This window comes from Ascaphus truei, chromosome 7 (assembly GCF_040206685.1).
Source record: "Ascaphus truei isolate aAscTru1 chromosome 7, aAscTru1.hap1, whole genome shotgun sequence".
In the NCBI taxonomy this organism is placed as follows: Eukaryota; Metazoa; Chordata; class Amphibia; order Anura; family Ascaphidae; genus Ascaphus; species Ascaphus truei.
In genome coordinates, this window is record NC_134489.1 from 34,898,972 (window position 1) to 34,915,763 (window position 16,792).

The 16,792-nt window shown below is 46.6% G+C and overlaps 1 protein-coding gene across 1 annotated transcript in view; it reads left to right on the top strand.

Annotated features, from left to right (window-relative positions):
- Positions 1–4,994: 4,994 nt before the first annotated feature.
- The window catches only part of PLEKHO1 (pleckstrin homology domain containing O1), a 28,011-nt gene continuing 16,213 nt past the window's right edge, over positions 4,995–16,792 (top strand). Inside the window, exons 1-2 of the mRNA XM_075607634.1 lie at positions 4,995–5,363; positions 6,118–6,264. Of these exons, the coding sequence (XP_075463749.1) occupies positions 5,121–5,363; positions 6,118–6,264 (390 nt within the window). The 5' untranslated portion in view covers positions 4,995–5,120. The remainder of the gene's footprint in view (positions 5,364–6,117; positions 6,265–16,792) is intronic.

The following is a 16,792-nucleotide window of genomic DNA, read 5'->3' on the forward strand; positions in this document are numbered from 1 at the left end:
TTTTGCTGGCAGACGGGTTAGCGACATTGCAAAGAATCAACAATGCCAACGCGTTTTGAGGCTGGAGTCATGCTCTTGTAGTGCGGCTACTTACTCCTAGGGACCCGGTAACGGTACAAAGCCAAGCTGTGATTGACATAGATAGTGTGTTTACGGTATATGACCGTTACTATGAGTTACGCATACAATTATGTTACGGACACTGGCCTTGATGTACCAAACCTTGCTAAGCTTAAGCATATCTTTATTCACTTGTATAGGCCTTAAGGTGCAATATGTTGCAGCTCTACTTAGGTCACCTGTTCCTTTGTGTGCAAGATCAAAACTCCCGGTAACTTTGCATTACAATTATACAGACAATGCAGAATCCGATACACTGCAGGTGTAGGAGACTGGAGGAGCTGGGCAGAAGAGCTGACACTTTAAGTGGCATTGTGTAAAGTGCACAGGCAGCAGGAGTGTAAATAATAAAGCTGTGTAATGTGTGTCTATAAATGTTTTACATATAAGGTGCTGCAAGCATAAAGGTATCGTCGCTCTCTGTATTCAGTGTCTGGTAACAGTCCTGAATATAAACTGATACAAAGGGTGGTGTTTTATCTTGGGTATTTTATAGGAACACGCACCTAACTAATCAAATTCAGAAAACGTAACGAAAACTTGGCGCTGAATGCATTGTGGAGGTGATTGTCACGGAAGCCCGGGACTCTCACCGATGTCAAATAAAAGTATATTTATTATGGTGTTGGGTCTCCTGGCTCTCACCATATCACAACAGAGCTATACTCGCCATCCCTGGCCCATACTGGGGAATCCTAGACAGTCACCGCAATGCCTTTCCCGGTGCAGCTTCCGTTCCTGTGAGGACTCAGAGTCTGTGGGTGGCGCTGGATACAAGTCACCAAGCAGCACATGTGAATCTCCCGCGGTAGGAGAGAGCACGGCCTCGCTTTCGGGCCGCTCCGGCACAACCTCAGGGAGCCCCGCTTAGTCCATACGGCAGTCGGCAACCACCACGGGACTGAAATCGGCTGCCTCTCTTATAGCTGGCCCGTCTCCGTAGACAAACATGGAGAACGAGCCGGAGACCAATCACCACACGGATGCTGGGTGGTGGGCCCATCACAAGATGTGACAAAGAATGTGGCAAGGAGGGTGGGAATGACGGACCAGCACATGGGAACAGCACCTACCTCCTCCTGTTCCCAGTGCCGGCTCGCTATCTCTGGAGATGGACGGGTACTCTTTAATAGTTATACAGTAAAACGGGAGTAGCCAGCTCCAGTCTTCAAGGGCTACCAACAGGTCAGGTTTGCAGGATATCCCTGCTTCAGCACGTGGCTCATTCTTTGGGGGTAGCCAACTCCAGTCCTTTAGGGCCACCAACATGTCGGGTATGCAGGATACCCATGCTTCAGCACAGGTGGCTTAGAGTGAGCCACCTGTACTGAAGCAGGGATATCCTGCAAACCTGACCTGTTGGTAGCCCAAGAGGGCGAGAGTTGGCCCCCCCTGTTCTAAAAGAAACAAACCAGAAACTGCGCTGATCACTGCATTGTCTGAACCATCAATGTCATTAGTTCTACAGCACACGGGGACAGCACCTCAACACTTCCAGGAATGTGGCTGATGACTGAATGAAAACAATGCAATGGCCTCGTTCTTTTGTCCGTCTTTGTTTCCTCCGAGTATCACAAACAGATTGCTGGCTTCAGATCCCCAGGGACAATTGTCGTGGGGGGGGTGGAGAAAGCCGCAGGATAAAGGGGGAGAGGCTGTGTCACCCCGGGGCGAGAACATTACAGATACACTGCTTTCCCAGACATCAGCTGATCCAGCGCTATCGGTGTTCCCAGTTATGTGATATCGTTGAAGCCGTCTTCCCTTTGCTTGGACAGATTTCAGCTCCGTTCAACGGGGCTGGAATTTTCCCTCTGCTCGGGAAGACGGCATCACAGAATAAGACTCTACTTAAGTAGAGAACTGAGATTTCCCCCACTCCCTACTGTGTCGGGCCTAGTTAATCCTTCCTGCTAAGGAACTGCCTTCCAAATTTGAATTGATTAGGTTGTAAGGGAGGTTTCGTCCAGGGAAATAAAGACGGCACTCCTCAATTCTGCAACTAATAAACAGGGCGTAGATTAACCCCTCTGCTCCCAGAAGGGCTTGCAACATGTATGTACGTATATCTTTATTTGCATAGCACTATACAGACATACCCCGCATTAACGTACGCAATGGGTCCAGAGCATGTATGTAAAGCAAAAATGTACTTAAAGTGAAGCACTACCCTTTTCTCACTTATCAATGCATCGGTACAGGTAGGGAGCCGGTATTGCTGTTCAGGACGTGCTGACAGGCGCATGCGCGAGCTGCCGTTTGCCTATTGGGCGAAGGGAATCGGCGTGTCACTACTACGGCTGTCTGTAGGGCAGAATAAGTGTCCGTACTCGCAAAGCGAGCGTACGGACACGGTATGGGGCTATTGAAAATATGTCCTTACTCGTGAGTGTCCTTAAACCGGGGTATGTCTGTAGAGCTTCACAGCAGTAACACGAGACATAATAATTATAACACATAATAAGCGTACAGACATAACATTAGGAAAAGGAGTCCCTGCCCTGAAGAGCTTACAATCTAAGTGGTAAGAACTGACAAGAGACAGTAGGAGGTTCTCTCCAACTACTGAATTAAGAAGACTTGGCCGGGGTTAATTGAATCCTTGTAATCGGTGCTTGGTCCGAGAAAGGTGAAATTGTATGTAAGTTTGTGAGTTTTGTGTTCAGATGACCTGCGTTCACAGATGACCTGCGTTCACAGCTGTCCCTGCAGTGGCTAACGGGCGTGTGTCAGGTATCCCTGTAATAGAGAGGCACAGGGCTCTAAGCAGACGATATATATGGCAGGATTGTCCTGTGCGGAGGATTCTGACATCTATTGTAATCCCCAGATGTGAATAACACCAAAAGATTTTTTTTTTTATCCCTGAGAAGAGATTTGTTGTTGTGAAGGATTTTCTGAGGAGTCCTGCAAATCGCCTGTTTAACCCTGTATGGTGTGTAATACAGATACACACCTCTCTGAATATAACACAGGTAATGTAGCACTCAGCATATAATACATTCACATACCTGTCTCTGTATAATGCATCACAGTGTATATAGACAGGCTGCCCTGTTTATATAGTTGCTATATGTAATAGACTAGCACTGTCCTGTCTACATACATTCTACATGTAATACAGACATGCATTGTTTGCGCAGCATATATAGGTTCTGTGTATAATACACACATTTCTCAGGTCTTGCCTATAAAATTGTTGTGAAAATGTCATTTTGCGGGTGTAGTTTCTCTGAAGGATGAGTGGCTCAGTGAGTTAAAGCGCCGACTCGGAAAACAATGTAGGGGCGCCTGGTTCAAACCCTAATATTGACTTTTGTGACAAGTTACCTTCCTGTGCCTCAGGCACCAAAAACAAATTGTAAGCTCTTCGGGACAGTGCCTGTGAAATTCTACGCGCTGTATTATGAAGTGTTTTGAGTCCCTTTGGGAGAAAAGCGCTATATAAAATGAAAGTTCTCATTCCAGCCCTTGTCTACTGGTATAATTTACACGAATTGCAAAAGGGTTACAAGACGCCTCACTGAAATACTACATTTGTGTAAGACGATTTACTATTGTTCTCTCCCCCGTCAGTTTGTTCCCTAATTGTACTTGTATTCAGAATGGAAACAATCTTTAACTAAAGAGTTAAAAAAAGAAAGGAAAAAAGTTATCTGAATTTTCTTGTTGCCGGTGGGGTTAATAATAACTTTATTTCATACAGCGCCAGTGGACAGATTTAAAATGTAGCCGCCCATAGGTACTTACCCAGGGCCGCCTCCTCCTTCTGCGGCATCAAATAACGCCGCAACGTCATGCGACGACGCATTTTCATGACAACGCGATGCCATGTGATTCACGTGGTCTTGGCCACGCGTCACCGTGTGATGTCACAGCATTATTTGACGCTGCAATGCTACAGAAGGAGAAGGTAAGAGACACTTAGCCCGCAGGCATGGTCGGCTCTTAGCCGCTCACGCGTGTCAGTGAGCCCCTGCAGCCACAATGAGAGCGGCTTTAGCAGGGGCTCGCGCAAGCGTGCGGAAGCGTAGCCGACAATCAAATTTTAGTTTACGCGCGCAGGGCCGGTCACGTGAGCGGTTCGCCCAATGAGGGCGAACCAACTCCGTGACGTCACTGGCCCGCCCATAGACATGCCCCTGGACAGCACCCGCTTTCCCTCAGCCTCCGCGCTCCTCCGCTCGAGCTTAATGTCTATGGACTCAGCCTTATGCAGGCCCCACGCTCTCCCCCGGCAATCAGTGGGTAAGCGAGCGGGGCCTCTGCATATGGGGAAAAAAAATCAAATAAAAATATGCCGCTCTACGCGCGGGCCTAATGGGAACTCCGCCGCAGTACAGCGCGTCAAGAAGATCCCCCAGCTTAATAGACGTGTGAACCTACCAGCTAGATTTGCGTGATCTCTTCTTTTGCTGTGCAGCTGGAACCTTTATTTGGGGGGGGGGGGGGGGGGGAGAATAGACAAAAATATACATTTTCCAAAACTTCCCTGGTAAATATTCAGCTGTGTGGGTCACTCCTTGTCTCCTAGAGTCCCAAGGTCAGTGAGTACTTGAACAGTAGGTAAAACTAAGAGGAACAACACAACCTATATTTTAAAGTTAGTCCAAATAATAAAGGTATTACCTACAGTACTCACTCATTTTGCACTGCTTAGGCTACCAGCACCTAGGACCCTATAAACAGTCCCCCACCTGGGGGATGTCCCGTTCATCCTCTGAGATGGGTTGCAATCCACATCTAGGAATGAGTGACTGGTAGTCAGAGGCGTGAGGGGACCTCAGCATTGCACAACCAGACACATCCCCTCGCCCCCCCCTCCCCCCCAGCTTAGGGGAATGAATGAGAAACAAAGGAGACCCCTCCTCACGTGTTGTAATGTAATGTGCACTCTACACTGATCTTACTGACATCACTGTGTGACTCACCATAGATGGAGCTGCTGGCCAGAGAGAGAAGACAGAAGCGAGGGGAGCTGTGTGTGTGTGTATGTATGTATGCGTGTGTGTGTGTCTGGTGTGAGTGTGTGGACATGTCTGTGTGTGTGTGTTAAAGAGGCTTGGCTGGACTTAGTGAAACCAGATCTCCTGTCTGATGTGCAGGATAGAAGGATACAGAGAGACAGTGCTGGATACACACACAGCCTCTTGGATCACATCCCCCCTGTCCCCTGCCTGCTGTCCCCTCCCTCAGCCGGGACCCAGCAGGGCAACATGAAGAAGAATCTTTCTGCAAAGAGGGTAGGTGCAAACACACAAGGATTTCCATGAATTAGATCTGCAGAAAGGGGATTGTGTGTGTGTCTGTGGCTTGTAAATCACTGGCCCCTTTCTGTGCAAAGATTGCATGTATAGTGCTCTCAGCAGGATAGCATTTGTTAATATAAAGAGAGAGAGATAATGTAGACATGTATGTGTGTGTGTGTGTGTGTGTATATATATATATATCTATAAATATATACACACACACAATTAATATGTATGTTCTTTGTGCCTTGTTTTCAGTTACTAGCTAATATGTTATATATATATATATATATATATATATATATATATTTAAATAAAAGCATTTAGTTAGCCACAGAATTTTATCGTCTATTCATTTTTGATTATTAATGCTCGGCTAACACGGTACTGATACCTCTACACACACACACACACACACACACATATATATACATATATATATATATATACACTATAATTAATTTGTGTGTATTAGAACTAGGATGCTATTTGCTAGCAGCCCCATAGAAGCTATAGCACAAGCCTGATGTAATGATGCCGTTTGTGCATCTGTAGGTGTATGTAACAGACACTGTTATGTTCATAGTCAGGGTCTCATGCAGACCCGGCTGTCACTTCATGCTGGGCTGTGTGTGTCTTCCCTATGACAGCATACAGTATACAGATTGGCCTTCAGGTGAATGTGATGGGCCCTGCCTTGTCCTACTGTGCATACAATAGTCTCATCATTTCACTTTTGACTTGCTAGGGCCCTCATGATGGGAACCAGACCTGCAGTCAGCCGGAAAAAGTGGGCTGGATTCGGAAATACTGCGGGAAGGGGATCTTCAGGGAGATCTGGAAGAACCGATATGTGGTGTTAAAGGGAGATCAGCTGTACATGTCAGAGAAAGAGGTGAGCTGCTCTCTACATGTGTGTGCACGTGTGTATATTTATATATATATTTCTTTTTTTTTACTGTATATATATATATAGATAGATACCTCATATATATATATATATACAGGCATACCCCGGTTTAAGGACACTCACTTTAAGTACACTCGCGAGTAAGTACATCTAGCTCAATAGACAAACGGCAGCTCACGCATGCGCTTGTCTGCACGTCCTGAACAGCAATACCGGCTCCCTACCTGTACCGAAGCTGTGCGCAAGCGGGGAGACTATAGAGCCTGTTACACATGTGTTATTTACATCAGTTATGCACATATATGACGATTGCCGTACAGTACATGCATCGATAAGTGGGGAAAAGGTAGTGCTTCACTTTAAGTACATTTTCGCTTTACATACATGCTCCGGTCCCATTGCGTATGTTAATGCGGGGTATGCCTGTATATATATATATATATATATATATATATATAGATATATATATCTATCTATCTATATCTATATATATATATCTGCAGTGTGTTGCAATGTCTATGTATATGATATTGGACACTTGCATGCTACACAAAGCATTGCACAGAATCTGTATTGTTAGCGGAGTATCAAAGATCTTAATCATACATCATACAGACCTTAATCATGCGGGAAAATGTATATTTATATTATGTGCAGAGCAATACATATCCCAATGATGTGCATGTCCATGCAAGTTACAGAGCCATGAGCTGTATATGAACAGCAGTGTAAATCCACAGTATTTGCAAAGCAGTTGCGTTTATATTTGCAGAGCAAATAATGTTTATTGTGGTGCAGAGCAATGTATATCTAAGGTATGTGCAGAGCAATATGTATCTATAGTAGCCGAGCAAAGCATGTTTATAATAGATATAAAGCAATGTGCATCTATTCTAAGGTATGTGCAGAGCAATGTGTATCTAAGGTATATGCAGAGCAATGTGTATCTAAGGTACTGTATATGTAGAGCAATGTGTATCTAAGGTATATGCAGAGCAATGTGTATCTAAGGTATATGCAGAGCAATGTGTATCTAAGGTATATGCAGAGCAATATGGTATATGCAGAGCAATGTGTATCTAACATATATACAGAGCAATGTGTATCTAACATATATGCAGAGCAATGTGTATCTAAGGTCCATGCAGAGCAATGTGTATCTAAGGTATATGAAGAGCAATATAGTATATGCAGAGCAATGTGTATGTAAGGTATATGCAGAGCAATGTGTATCTAAGGTATATGCAGAGCAATGTGTATCTAAGGTATATGCAGAGCAATATGGTATATGCAGAGCAGTGTGTATGTAACGTATATGCAGAGCAATGGGTATCTAACGTATATGCAGAGCAATGTATATCTAAGTTATATACAGAGCGGTGTATCTAAGGTATATGCAGAGCAATATGGTATATGCAGAGCAATGTGTATCTAAGGTATATACAGAGCGATGTGTATCTAACATATATGTACAGCAATGTGTATCTAACATATATGCAGAGCAATGTGTATCTAAGGTATATGCAAAGCAATGTGTATCTAAGGTATATGCAAAGCAATGTGTATCTAAGGTATATGCAGAGCAATGTGTATCTAAGGTATATGCAGAGCAATGTGTACCTAGAAACCTGTAAATAAAAGGAGAATTCCCCAGATACCATCCCACTTTGATCACTGGTAGGCGTCCTTCGCCTCCTTCGCCAGGCGTCCTTCGCCTCCTTCGCCTCCTTCGCCAGGCGTCCTTCGCCTCCTTCGCCTCCTTCGCCAGGCGTCCTTCGCCTCCTTCGCCAGGCGTCCTTCCATAATGCTTTTACAGGCCCTTCTGCCATTGAATGGGTGAATACCAGCTTCCTCCTGTACAGCTTTCAAGTATAGACGAGCTACATTCACGTGTCTCTGTACCTTCCTAGACACCATGGGAATGGAACTTGTGGAATCCGTGGGTGGTCAATCAGAGCGAGCGTGATACAGAGAGGATTATGGGAAATCAGGAGACCTCCAGTGGTCTACATGTAACTTTCCATTTAGGCCGGAAAATGTTGCGTGCAGAACAAACACCTCCTAACACCGCTTACACCAGGGGTGGGCAACTCCAGTCCTCAGGGGCCACCAACAGGTCAGGTTATCAGGATATCCCTGCTTCAGTACAGATGGCTCCATCAGTGGCCCAGTCATTATGACTGAAGCAGGGATATCCTGAAAACCTGGCCTGTTGGTGGCCCTTGAGGGCTGGAGTTGGCCACCGCTGGTGTAGAATATGGATAAGCATTTATCACACCACGTTAAAGGAGCAGCTCCCCTAGGCTCCCCTTTCCTCTGCGTAAATATAGGTGGGAAGCTGGGGGTCCCTGGAGTGGAACCCCGTTTATTTCTCCCTTGGTTCCCGAGATACTTACCTGGGAAGGTGACGCCCGTTACTTCCCAGGTGTTTAAATGCCTGAATCACGCGAGCCAATGGGAAGCCACGACGGATGATGCTGCAGCCTCCTATTGGCCTGCGTAAGCCATGTATTATACTAAGCGCAGGCGCGCGCATGACATTGCGCGTGCACGTGGTGCACATATTTTGTGCCGACAGGCCAAACGATGGTGCGCGTGGCTAGGAGGCGTGGCCATGACATTGCAAGGGTAGGCCTCACTGTGATTGGCTCCCAGTGTCACGTTTCTGTGTTTTTCCACCAAGCTTCCGCGCCAGCGCTGTCTGCCGTGCGCGTCGGCAGGGGATACACTGTCGTAGGAAGACTGGTATTTTTCATTGCCATGCTCGCTCACGCTAGCGCGCCCGCGCTTAGTATAATACATGCCTTACGCTGAAGATGTTTCCACTACAAGGGATTCTACTGGTGGGACCTTCCCCGGTAAGTACCTATGGAACCTTCCCCGGTAAGAACCTATGGAACCTTCCCCGCTATGTGCCTATGGAACCTTCCCCGGTAAGTACCTATGGAACCTTCCCCGGTAAGTAGCTATGAAACCTTCCCCGGTAAGTAGCTATGAAACCTTCCCCGGTAAGTTCCTACGGAACCTTCCCCGGTAAGTAGCTATGAAACCTTCCCCGGTAAGTAGCTATGAAACCTTCCCCGGTAAGTAGCTATGAAACCTTCCCCGGTAAGTTCCTACGGAACCTTCCCCGGTAAGTTCCTATGGAACCTTCCCCGGTAAGTACCTATGGAACCAGTGGGCGGATCAACTCCGGAGACGCCCTGCTTCCCACACGTAATAAAACCAGCAGGAGGGACTGCTCCTTTAAAGTGGGAATCCCAGCGCTTTTGTAAAAAAACATTTATTTAAAAATGTTACACCGGACTGAAGCAGGGGATTTCCGGAGCTGAACCGCAGTAATTTCAGCTCCGGGGACCCCCTGCTTCTGGAGATACTTACCTCCAGTAGGGGCTGCCGGTAGCCGCTCTGGAATTGTTCACATGATGGCCGCGGGCCAATAGGAAGCCGTGACATCATCAGGGGGGGGCTTCCTATTGGCCCACGTGACACGGAGCATTAAGAAGCAGAGAGATACCGGCGCCCCCTATGGAAGTTAAGTATCTCCGGTTGCACGGGGTCCCCGAAACGGAAATGAAATGGGGTTTTAGCTCCGGAGACCCCCTGCTTCAACCCTGGGTACAAATAATAAATAAATGTTAAAGACAAAAAGCTCTTGGGTTACCTCTTCAGGAGATACTTTTGATACCTTGTGTATAACTTCATGAAGAACGATGGTGCTGATCCATTAACCATTTTGCAGCCAGAGAGCCCCCACTGCCGCAGACATAACGCCATATAACTTTGCACCCAGACTGACTGTAACACTCGGGCTCTCCCAGCAAGGAAAGGGTCAATTGTTTGTTGTCCGAAATGAGTTCTGTATGAACTGATTAATGACCTCATTTGCATAATGTCACTTAATTAAGGAGCAATAAGTCATAGTGAGTGTGTCAGGGCCTGGGAGGTTTGTAGCTGGAATGAAACAACCTATTGTGTATTACTGCTTCCATAAACCTCTGTAAGGACAAGGAGTGTTACCTCGCTCTCTTAGTTTATGGATCTGGCATGGATGAATGATAGTTTGGAGCAGGGGTGGCCAACTCCAGTCCTCAATATCCCTGCTTCAGCACAGGTGGTGCAGTCTTCAATTGAGCCACCTGTGCTGAAGCAGGGATATCCGGAAAACCGGACCTGTTGATAGCTCTTGAGGGCTGGAGTTGGCCCACCCCTGATTCGGAGAGTGCATGAGATGCCGCAGGCGAACCTTTAGGGAAATAATTACGGCCACAGTGGGCAGGAAGCAAGAAGTGACGCACTGAGGCCCACATCCACACACGGGGCTAAGCTTTAGTACAACTTTACTCCCATTCATATCAATGGGAGTACAGGCGTGCTGATGCTTAGCACCGTTTGGCGAATCTGGGCCTCAGCGTGCAAATTTGCATGTCATTATATAACATTACATTTTGCCGTCTCCGACAGCTACTTATTTAAGCCGCCTATGCTGAAGTAGGGATATCCTCAAAACCTGGCCTGTTGATGTCCCTTGAGGACTGGAGTTGCCTGATGCCGCCTGTTCCAGAGGTGGGATGTGCGCTGCAGGGTGAAGATCAGGATGGAGATCCCCTTCAGTGCGTACATATTGACGTCCCTCTCCTGGTATAAAGGCCTGGAAACAGCGCCGGGCCCCGTGGCGCTTTGCCTGTGTCGGCCGCCTCCTTTCTGCCGCCCTCCGGCTCCTTTTGGAATCCCAGCGTCCAATGACATCGCGAACGTGACGTCACACAGCAGCGCGGTGCCATAGAAATATGATGTCATGGGCATGACATCATTTTTCACGTTGCCATGGCAACGAACCGCCATGTGACGCCACGGTGGGGGCACCCACAGCGTCATTTGCCACTGGGATTCCAAAGGAGGGCAGCAGAAACCAGGTGGCTGACACAGACCCATTAGTACCGATAAGCCCGAGAGCGCGGCAAAATTATACAGGGGGGTGGACATTTTTTGCTGCCCCCAAATTTTGCCGCCTGAAGCCCGGGCCTAGTGGGAAATCTGACACAGACTGTAAAGTATTGTAACACCATTCTCTATCCGCATCTCACACGCGACTTCCCAGACTCCCCATTACCTCTAACATGCTCCAGTGTTCACAAACGTGCACTCTGGATGTGCACACGCGGGCCGGCAGAATGATCCTTCTTTTTCTTTACTGAGTAACTTCTACTTAATGAAGCCCCTGAAAGCGGCCCGAACGGCAGCTGCTCAGAGCGGCTCACCGTGTGTTCCAAGGGGAAGTTCGGCTTTGTACCGTTTTCTGCGGGTAGCGGCGTCAGGTCCAGGAATCGCCAATAAAGAGGTTGACGCCGCACACAAACAGAATTCGGTACCCCCCAGTATAATACATATGTTATCATCATCATCATCATCATCATCAACCTCTAGCGACGCCCAAATATCACGAGCCCAAATCTGGAGCAAACGGATGCAGGACGAATATGCCTTTGTGTCAAGATAAAGCAGTAAGACGTGACATGTTGTGTTTTATTAAATAGATTAGAGAAAACTTGCTGCATTTATTTTTATTATTATTACTCAAATCTTAATGCCATTTTTAATGAGTTTTAAAGCATCCTTTGATTTCGATAGCATGTTCTAGCCCACCTCCCCAGCAGTGCAAGAGCTTTGCAACAGTTTTCTGTTTGTGGTAATGTGTTGCCAATGTTCCCAGCAGTTTGAGCTGCAAACTGTAACAATAGATAACGTTACCTTAGTAATATAAGGATACATTGTAGCTGCTGAGTTACACTGACTGAAGAATTGATTGCAACTAAAAGGCAGCAATTATGTTAGGCGCACAGTCAGGATTGTGACAGATTTATAACAGGAGCACTGAATGATTGCCAGCTTAGGCTGAGGCCCCACTACACACGCCTGCACGGCAGCAAGTGCAGAGCGCTATACTGCGATCTGCGGGCGGCGTTCTGAGGCGCGGGGGCGTGGCCAAAACGGGTTGTGTGGGCGTGGCCATGATGAGGGGGCGGGGCCACTACGCCAGCCAAACTATAAAAAAAAACCATCACACACACAAGTTCAGCAGACTTCTCCCCCTCCCCCCCACCTCTCGCTCTCCCCCTCGCTCCCCCACCTCTCTGATTGGATCCTGCCACACCACGTGACGCGTCACGGCTCAGGATCACAAACTGGTTGTAGCCCCTGCCGGCTGACGCATCACAGTGCACAGTGAGTCTGGGAGCGAGGGGGGACTGGGGGCAGCCAGGGAGCAGGTAAGGCGCTGGTAAGAGGCGGCCGCACGCGGGACCTAGCTTTAGGCAAGAATGTAGAATTATACATTGTCCAGACATATAAAGTGAATGCTGCACACCTTGAAACAATTATTTTAAAATGATACAATTACCGGTGCTCCCGTGATTGAACGAAAGCCTGTTTCCAGTCCTGAATCAGCAGCAGAAGGGACACAGGGCACAACTGATTTGCAAATCTAAACTCATTTATTTGAGCCAACACCAACGTTTCGACCTCAGAAGTCTTTATCAAGTGACAGTGGCATAACACACAATCCCCAAAAACAGCATTTAAATAGCACCACAATCCCCATAATGCAATATGTCCAATTATCACATGTTTTCTGTCTTTGCTAATTGGACATATTGCATTATGGGGATTGTGGTGCTATTTAAATGCTGTTTTTTGGGATTGTGTGTTATGCCAGTCACTTGATAAAGACCTCTGAGGTCGAAGCGTTGTGTTGGCTCAAATAAATGAGTTTAGATTTGCAAATCCGTTGTGCCCTGTGTTCCTTCTGCTGCTGAATTATACATTGTCACATGCTATACATATAGAAATAAGAAAAAAAGGGGGAATGTAGTATTTCTGCTTTATATCTCCCAAGTGTGTGTGTGTGTGTGTGTATATATATATATATATATATATATATATATATATATATATATATATCTATATATATATCTATATATATATATATATATATATATATATATATATAGATATCTATATATATATATATATATATATATATATATATATACACACACACACACACACACACTGTTACTAAGACATGTGAAGGTTTTCAATCTCCTTTTCACCTATATATATATATATATATATATCTATATATATATCTATATATATATATCTATATATATATATATATATATAGATATCTATATATATATATATAGATATATATATATATAGGTGAAAAGGAGATTGAAAACCTTCACATGTCTTAGACAGGTCTGCAACCCGGCTTTTCACCATTATCACCTAGCATACAGTGCTTCCACTGCAGCAAGGGGTTCTGGGAAATGACATGCAAATGAGCACACAGTGCCACCATTCGTCTTAAATCCATTATAACATGGAACCCTTAAGCCAATGCTCGCTGTTTTAAACACAGCTCACAGATAGCTGTTTCGACCTTTTGGGTCTCATCAGTGTGAGGTTGGTTGTACTGGCTCTGCAATTTAAGACACAGGTAGGTAATGGATTTAAGACAAAAGGTGGCACCGTGTGCTCATTTGCATGTCATTTCCCAGAATCCCTTGCTGCAGTGGAAGCACTGTAGGCTAGTTGATAATGGTGAAAAGCCGGGTTGCAGACCTAAGGCAGACTGTGGCGCGACCGATGACGTCGCCATTGCGATAGTTATATTTCAAATTTAGGCGACGTCGCTGGCTGCAAGCACAGCGATGTCACAAAGGGGTAAGGCAGAGGGACGGAGATGCTCTCCCCCGCAAGTGGAGACCGTCGCCGAAAAAATAACACTGACTACCAGATTTTTGGTAGCCCTGTCGCTCCGTCGCGCCGTTGCGTGCATTATAAGTGCCGGCGATGGCAACAATGCATTAGTTTTGACGCGACGGTCGCGTCGCCGGCACTATAAGCGCAGCCTAAGACATGTAAATGTGCTCACAAGTAAAATTTTGATTTGATATATATTTATATATTTATATATACTGTATATATTACTCTGCAATGTGTTGCAAGCCCCTCTGGCAGTGAAGGGTTAATTTGGACGCCTGTGGCTGGTTTGCTTAGGGTTGTCCCAAACCGCACAGTGTCTGGCTGTCACAGACAGTTTGGGTCTGTGCTGCTCTCTGGGGCCTAATCTAGGGTTACTATTGCCTCCCCAGAGCTGCACTATCAGAGCCTTGTCAATAATAGATGCTGCTATAACATGCAGCACAGCTGAGGTCCCGGGCTCTGGCTCAGGCAGGGAACCAGGAGCCTTTAAAGAGGCAGTGACACTGTGCTTCGTTATTTATGTATTTATAAAATGTGTTACCGGGAAGTAATACAGTGAGAGTTACCGCTCGTTTCCACGAATGTCCTGGGCACAGAGTTATGATGACAGATACATGGTTACAAATACATAGTTACATTAAGTGAGCCGGGTTATACATTACATACAAGGCATTGCATGCACAGGAGAGCACGGTCACTGTGAGATCGCGGCTTCAGATAGATTCTATTTTCTGCATATATTGAGATGGTTGCACAGGTCTGTAAATACTTTGTACCATCCACATCATCTATGCTCTGTGCTTAAAATCATAGTAACAATCCCCCCCCCCCCCCCTTTAGGCAAACTGCGTGGTAGCTTTGTGGTTGAAGACGCTGGCCTCTGAAGTGTGCAGCCCATTCATTTCTACATGTTGTTGCATTGCGGAAGCACAGTGCATACCTGCTCCGAAGAGCTTACACTCTAATACATGCTACACGTGGCACAATGTATGGAAGAGGTCATGGAACATGACTTTCCGAAGGTCACCCACTGCTAGCCATGGGTCTGGGACATCTTGCACATAAAGAGAGGTACCACTGCAGTTTCTCTGCTCGTGCTGGATGGAGCAACATCCAAGCAGTGTCCATGGAAGTCCCCTAACCCAGGGGTGGCCAACAGCTGTCCTCAAGGGCCACCAACAGGTCAGGTTTTAAGAATGTCCCTGGTTCCGCACAGATGGCTCAACCAGTTTCTGCTTCAGTACAGGTCTTCGACTGAGCCACTGATTGAGCCACCTGTGCTAAAGCAGGGATATCCTGAAAACCTGACCTGCTGGTGGCCCTTGAGGATTGCCATTGGCCACTCACCCATGCAGCTTACCATACACAAAACCGTTAATGGACAAAGCTGCTCTTACTCAAACACGTAGCGTCCCTGATAAATAGGCACAGTTGCAGGGTATGCAGGGGTATCCCACTTATAGGCCCTTTAAATATAAGTTAAAATGTCCACGAGCAGTTGCTGAGAGGCTTAACATAGTGTATCCTCTGGTTTTACTCCATCTGTGCCTCTCTGTCCCTGTCCCAGTATATCTGCCGTATCAGACAGGAGCTTGAACGAGACGGGTTTGATCCGTCACGCGGAGAGCGTCTCTTTTGACGTGAGCCCCGCGGAATTGCCCTTGCGTCTGTGGGATTCCCAGGGCTGCTTTGAGCGTGGTCTGTCAGGGGAGGGGGGTAGCTTTGTTCTGATATGCAGAGCATGGAAAGATCTGTGACTGTTCTGCATGCTGATGAGAACGCTCTCAACATTTCAACCCACTTGCAAACCGATTGCCTCACTGTCCTACTTTACCAGGAAAACGCTCGGCGCGGTTGATACATCTCGTTAAATTTAAAGAGACAATCCAAGCCGGCCATTTTTTTTTCTCCCCCCTTTTTTTTTTTTACATGGGATTGAAGCAGGGGGTCTTCAGAACCCCGTTAATTTCAGCTCCTGGGGTCTCCTTTCTTCCAGAGATACTTACCTCCGTGGGGGGCGCCGGTAACCGGTTAGCAGGGCTCACGCAATGGCGGAGTTTCAAAGCTCCCGCGCCCTGCCGGCCAATAGGAAGCCGTGACATCATCAGGTGCGGCTTCCTATTGGCCCAAGTGACGCTGGAGTTTTAAACTTTGCTGTGACACCGACGCCCCATACGGTGGGCTCTATCTCGGGAAGCAGGGGGTCCCTGGAGCTGAAATGAACGGGGATCAGCTCCGGAGACCCCCTGCTTCAATCCTGTGTTTAAAAAAATAATAATAAAGGAAATTGCTTGAATTGCTCCTTTAAGGGAGACCCGTAAACTCCTTGCAGACCCGGACTTCTCAGACTCCCCTGTGCGTATATATGAAGTGGAGAGATACTGGGGTGGGGCGGATATGTCAACGTAAATAAAGTGCGCGTAGAAATTTTCGTTTTGCGCGTTGCTCCATTTTCTGCTTGCGTTTGTGTCAAATGTATGACCGTGTTTCTTATGTTTGACGCAAATTGTTGGCAAGAAAAGTTTACGCCACTTCACACTTGGCGGATTTTTTTTGACCCAAATACAATATATATATATATACAATATAATGAGTTTGCTGCATCTTATTATAATCTGTGCGCCATGTAACTGCTCCATAAGGCCACGTCCCCAGTGGCCGCTGCTGCGCGCGCTACGGCGGTGAGAGCCACACACCAGAGCACAGACCTCTACGGGGCAAGCCCCAGTCGCCGTGTGTA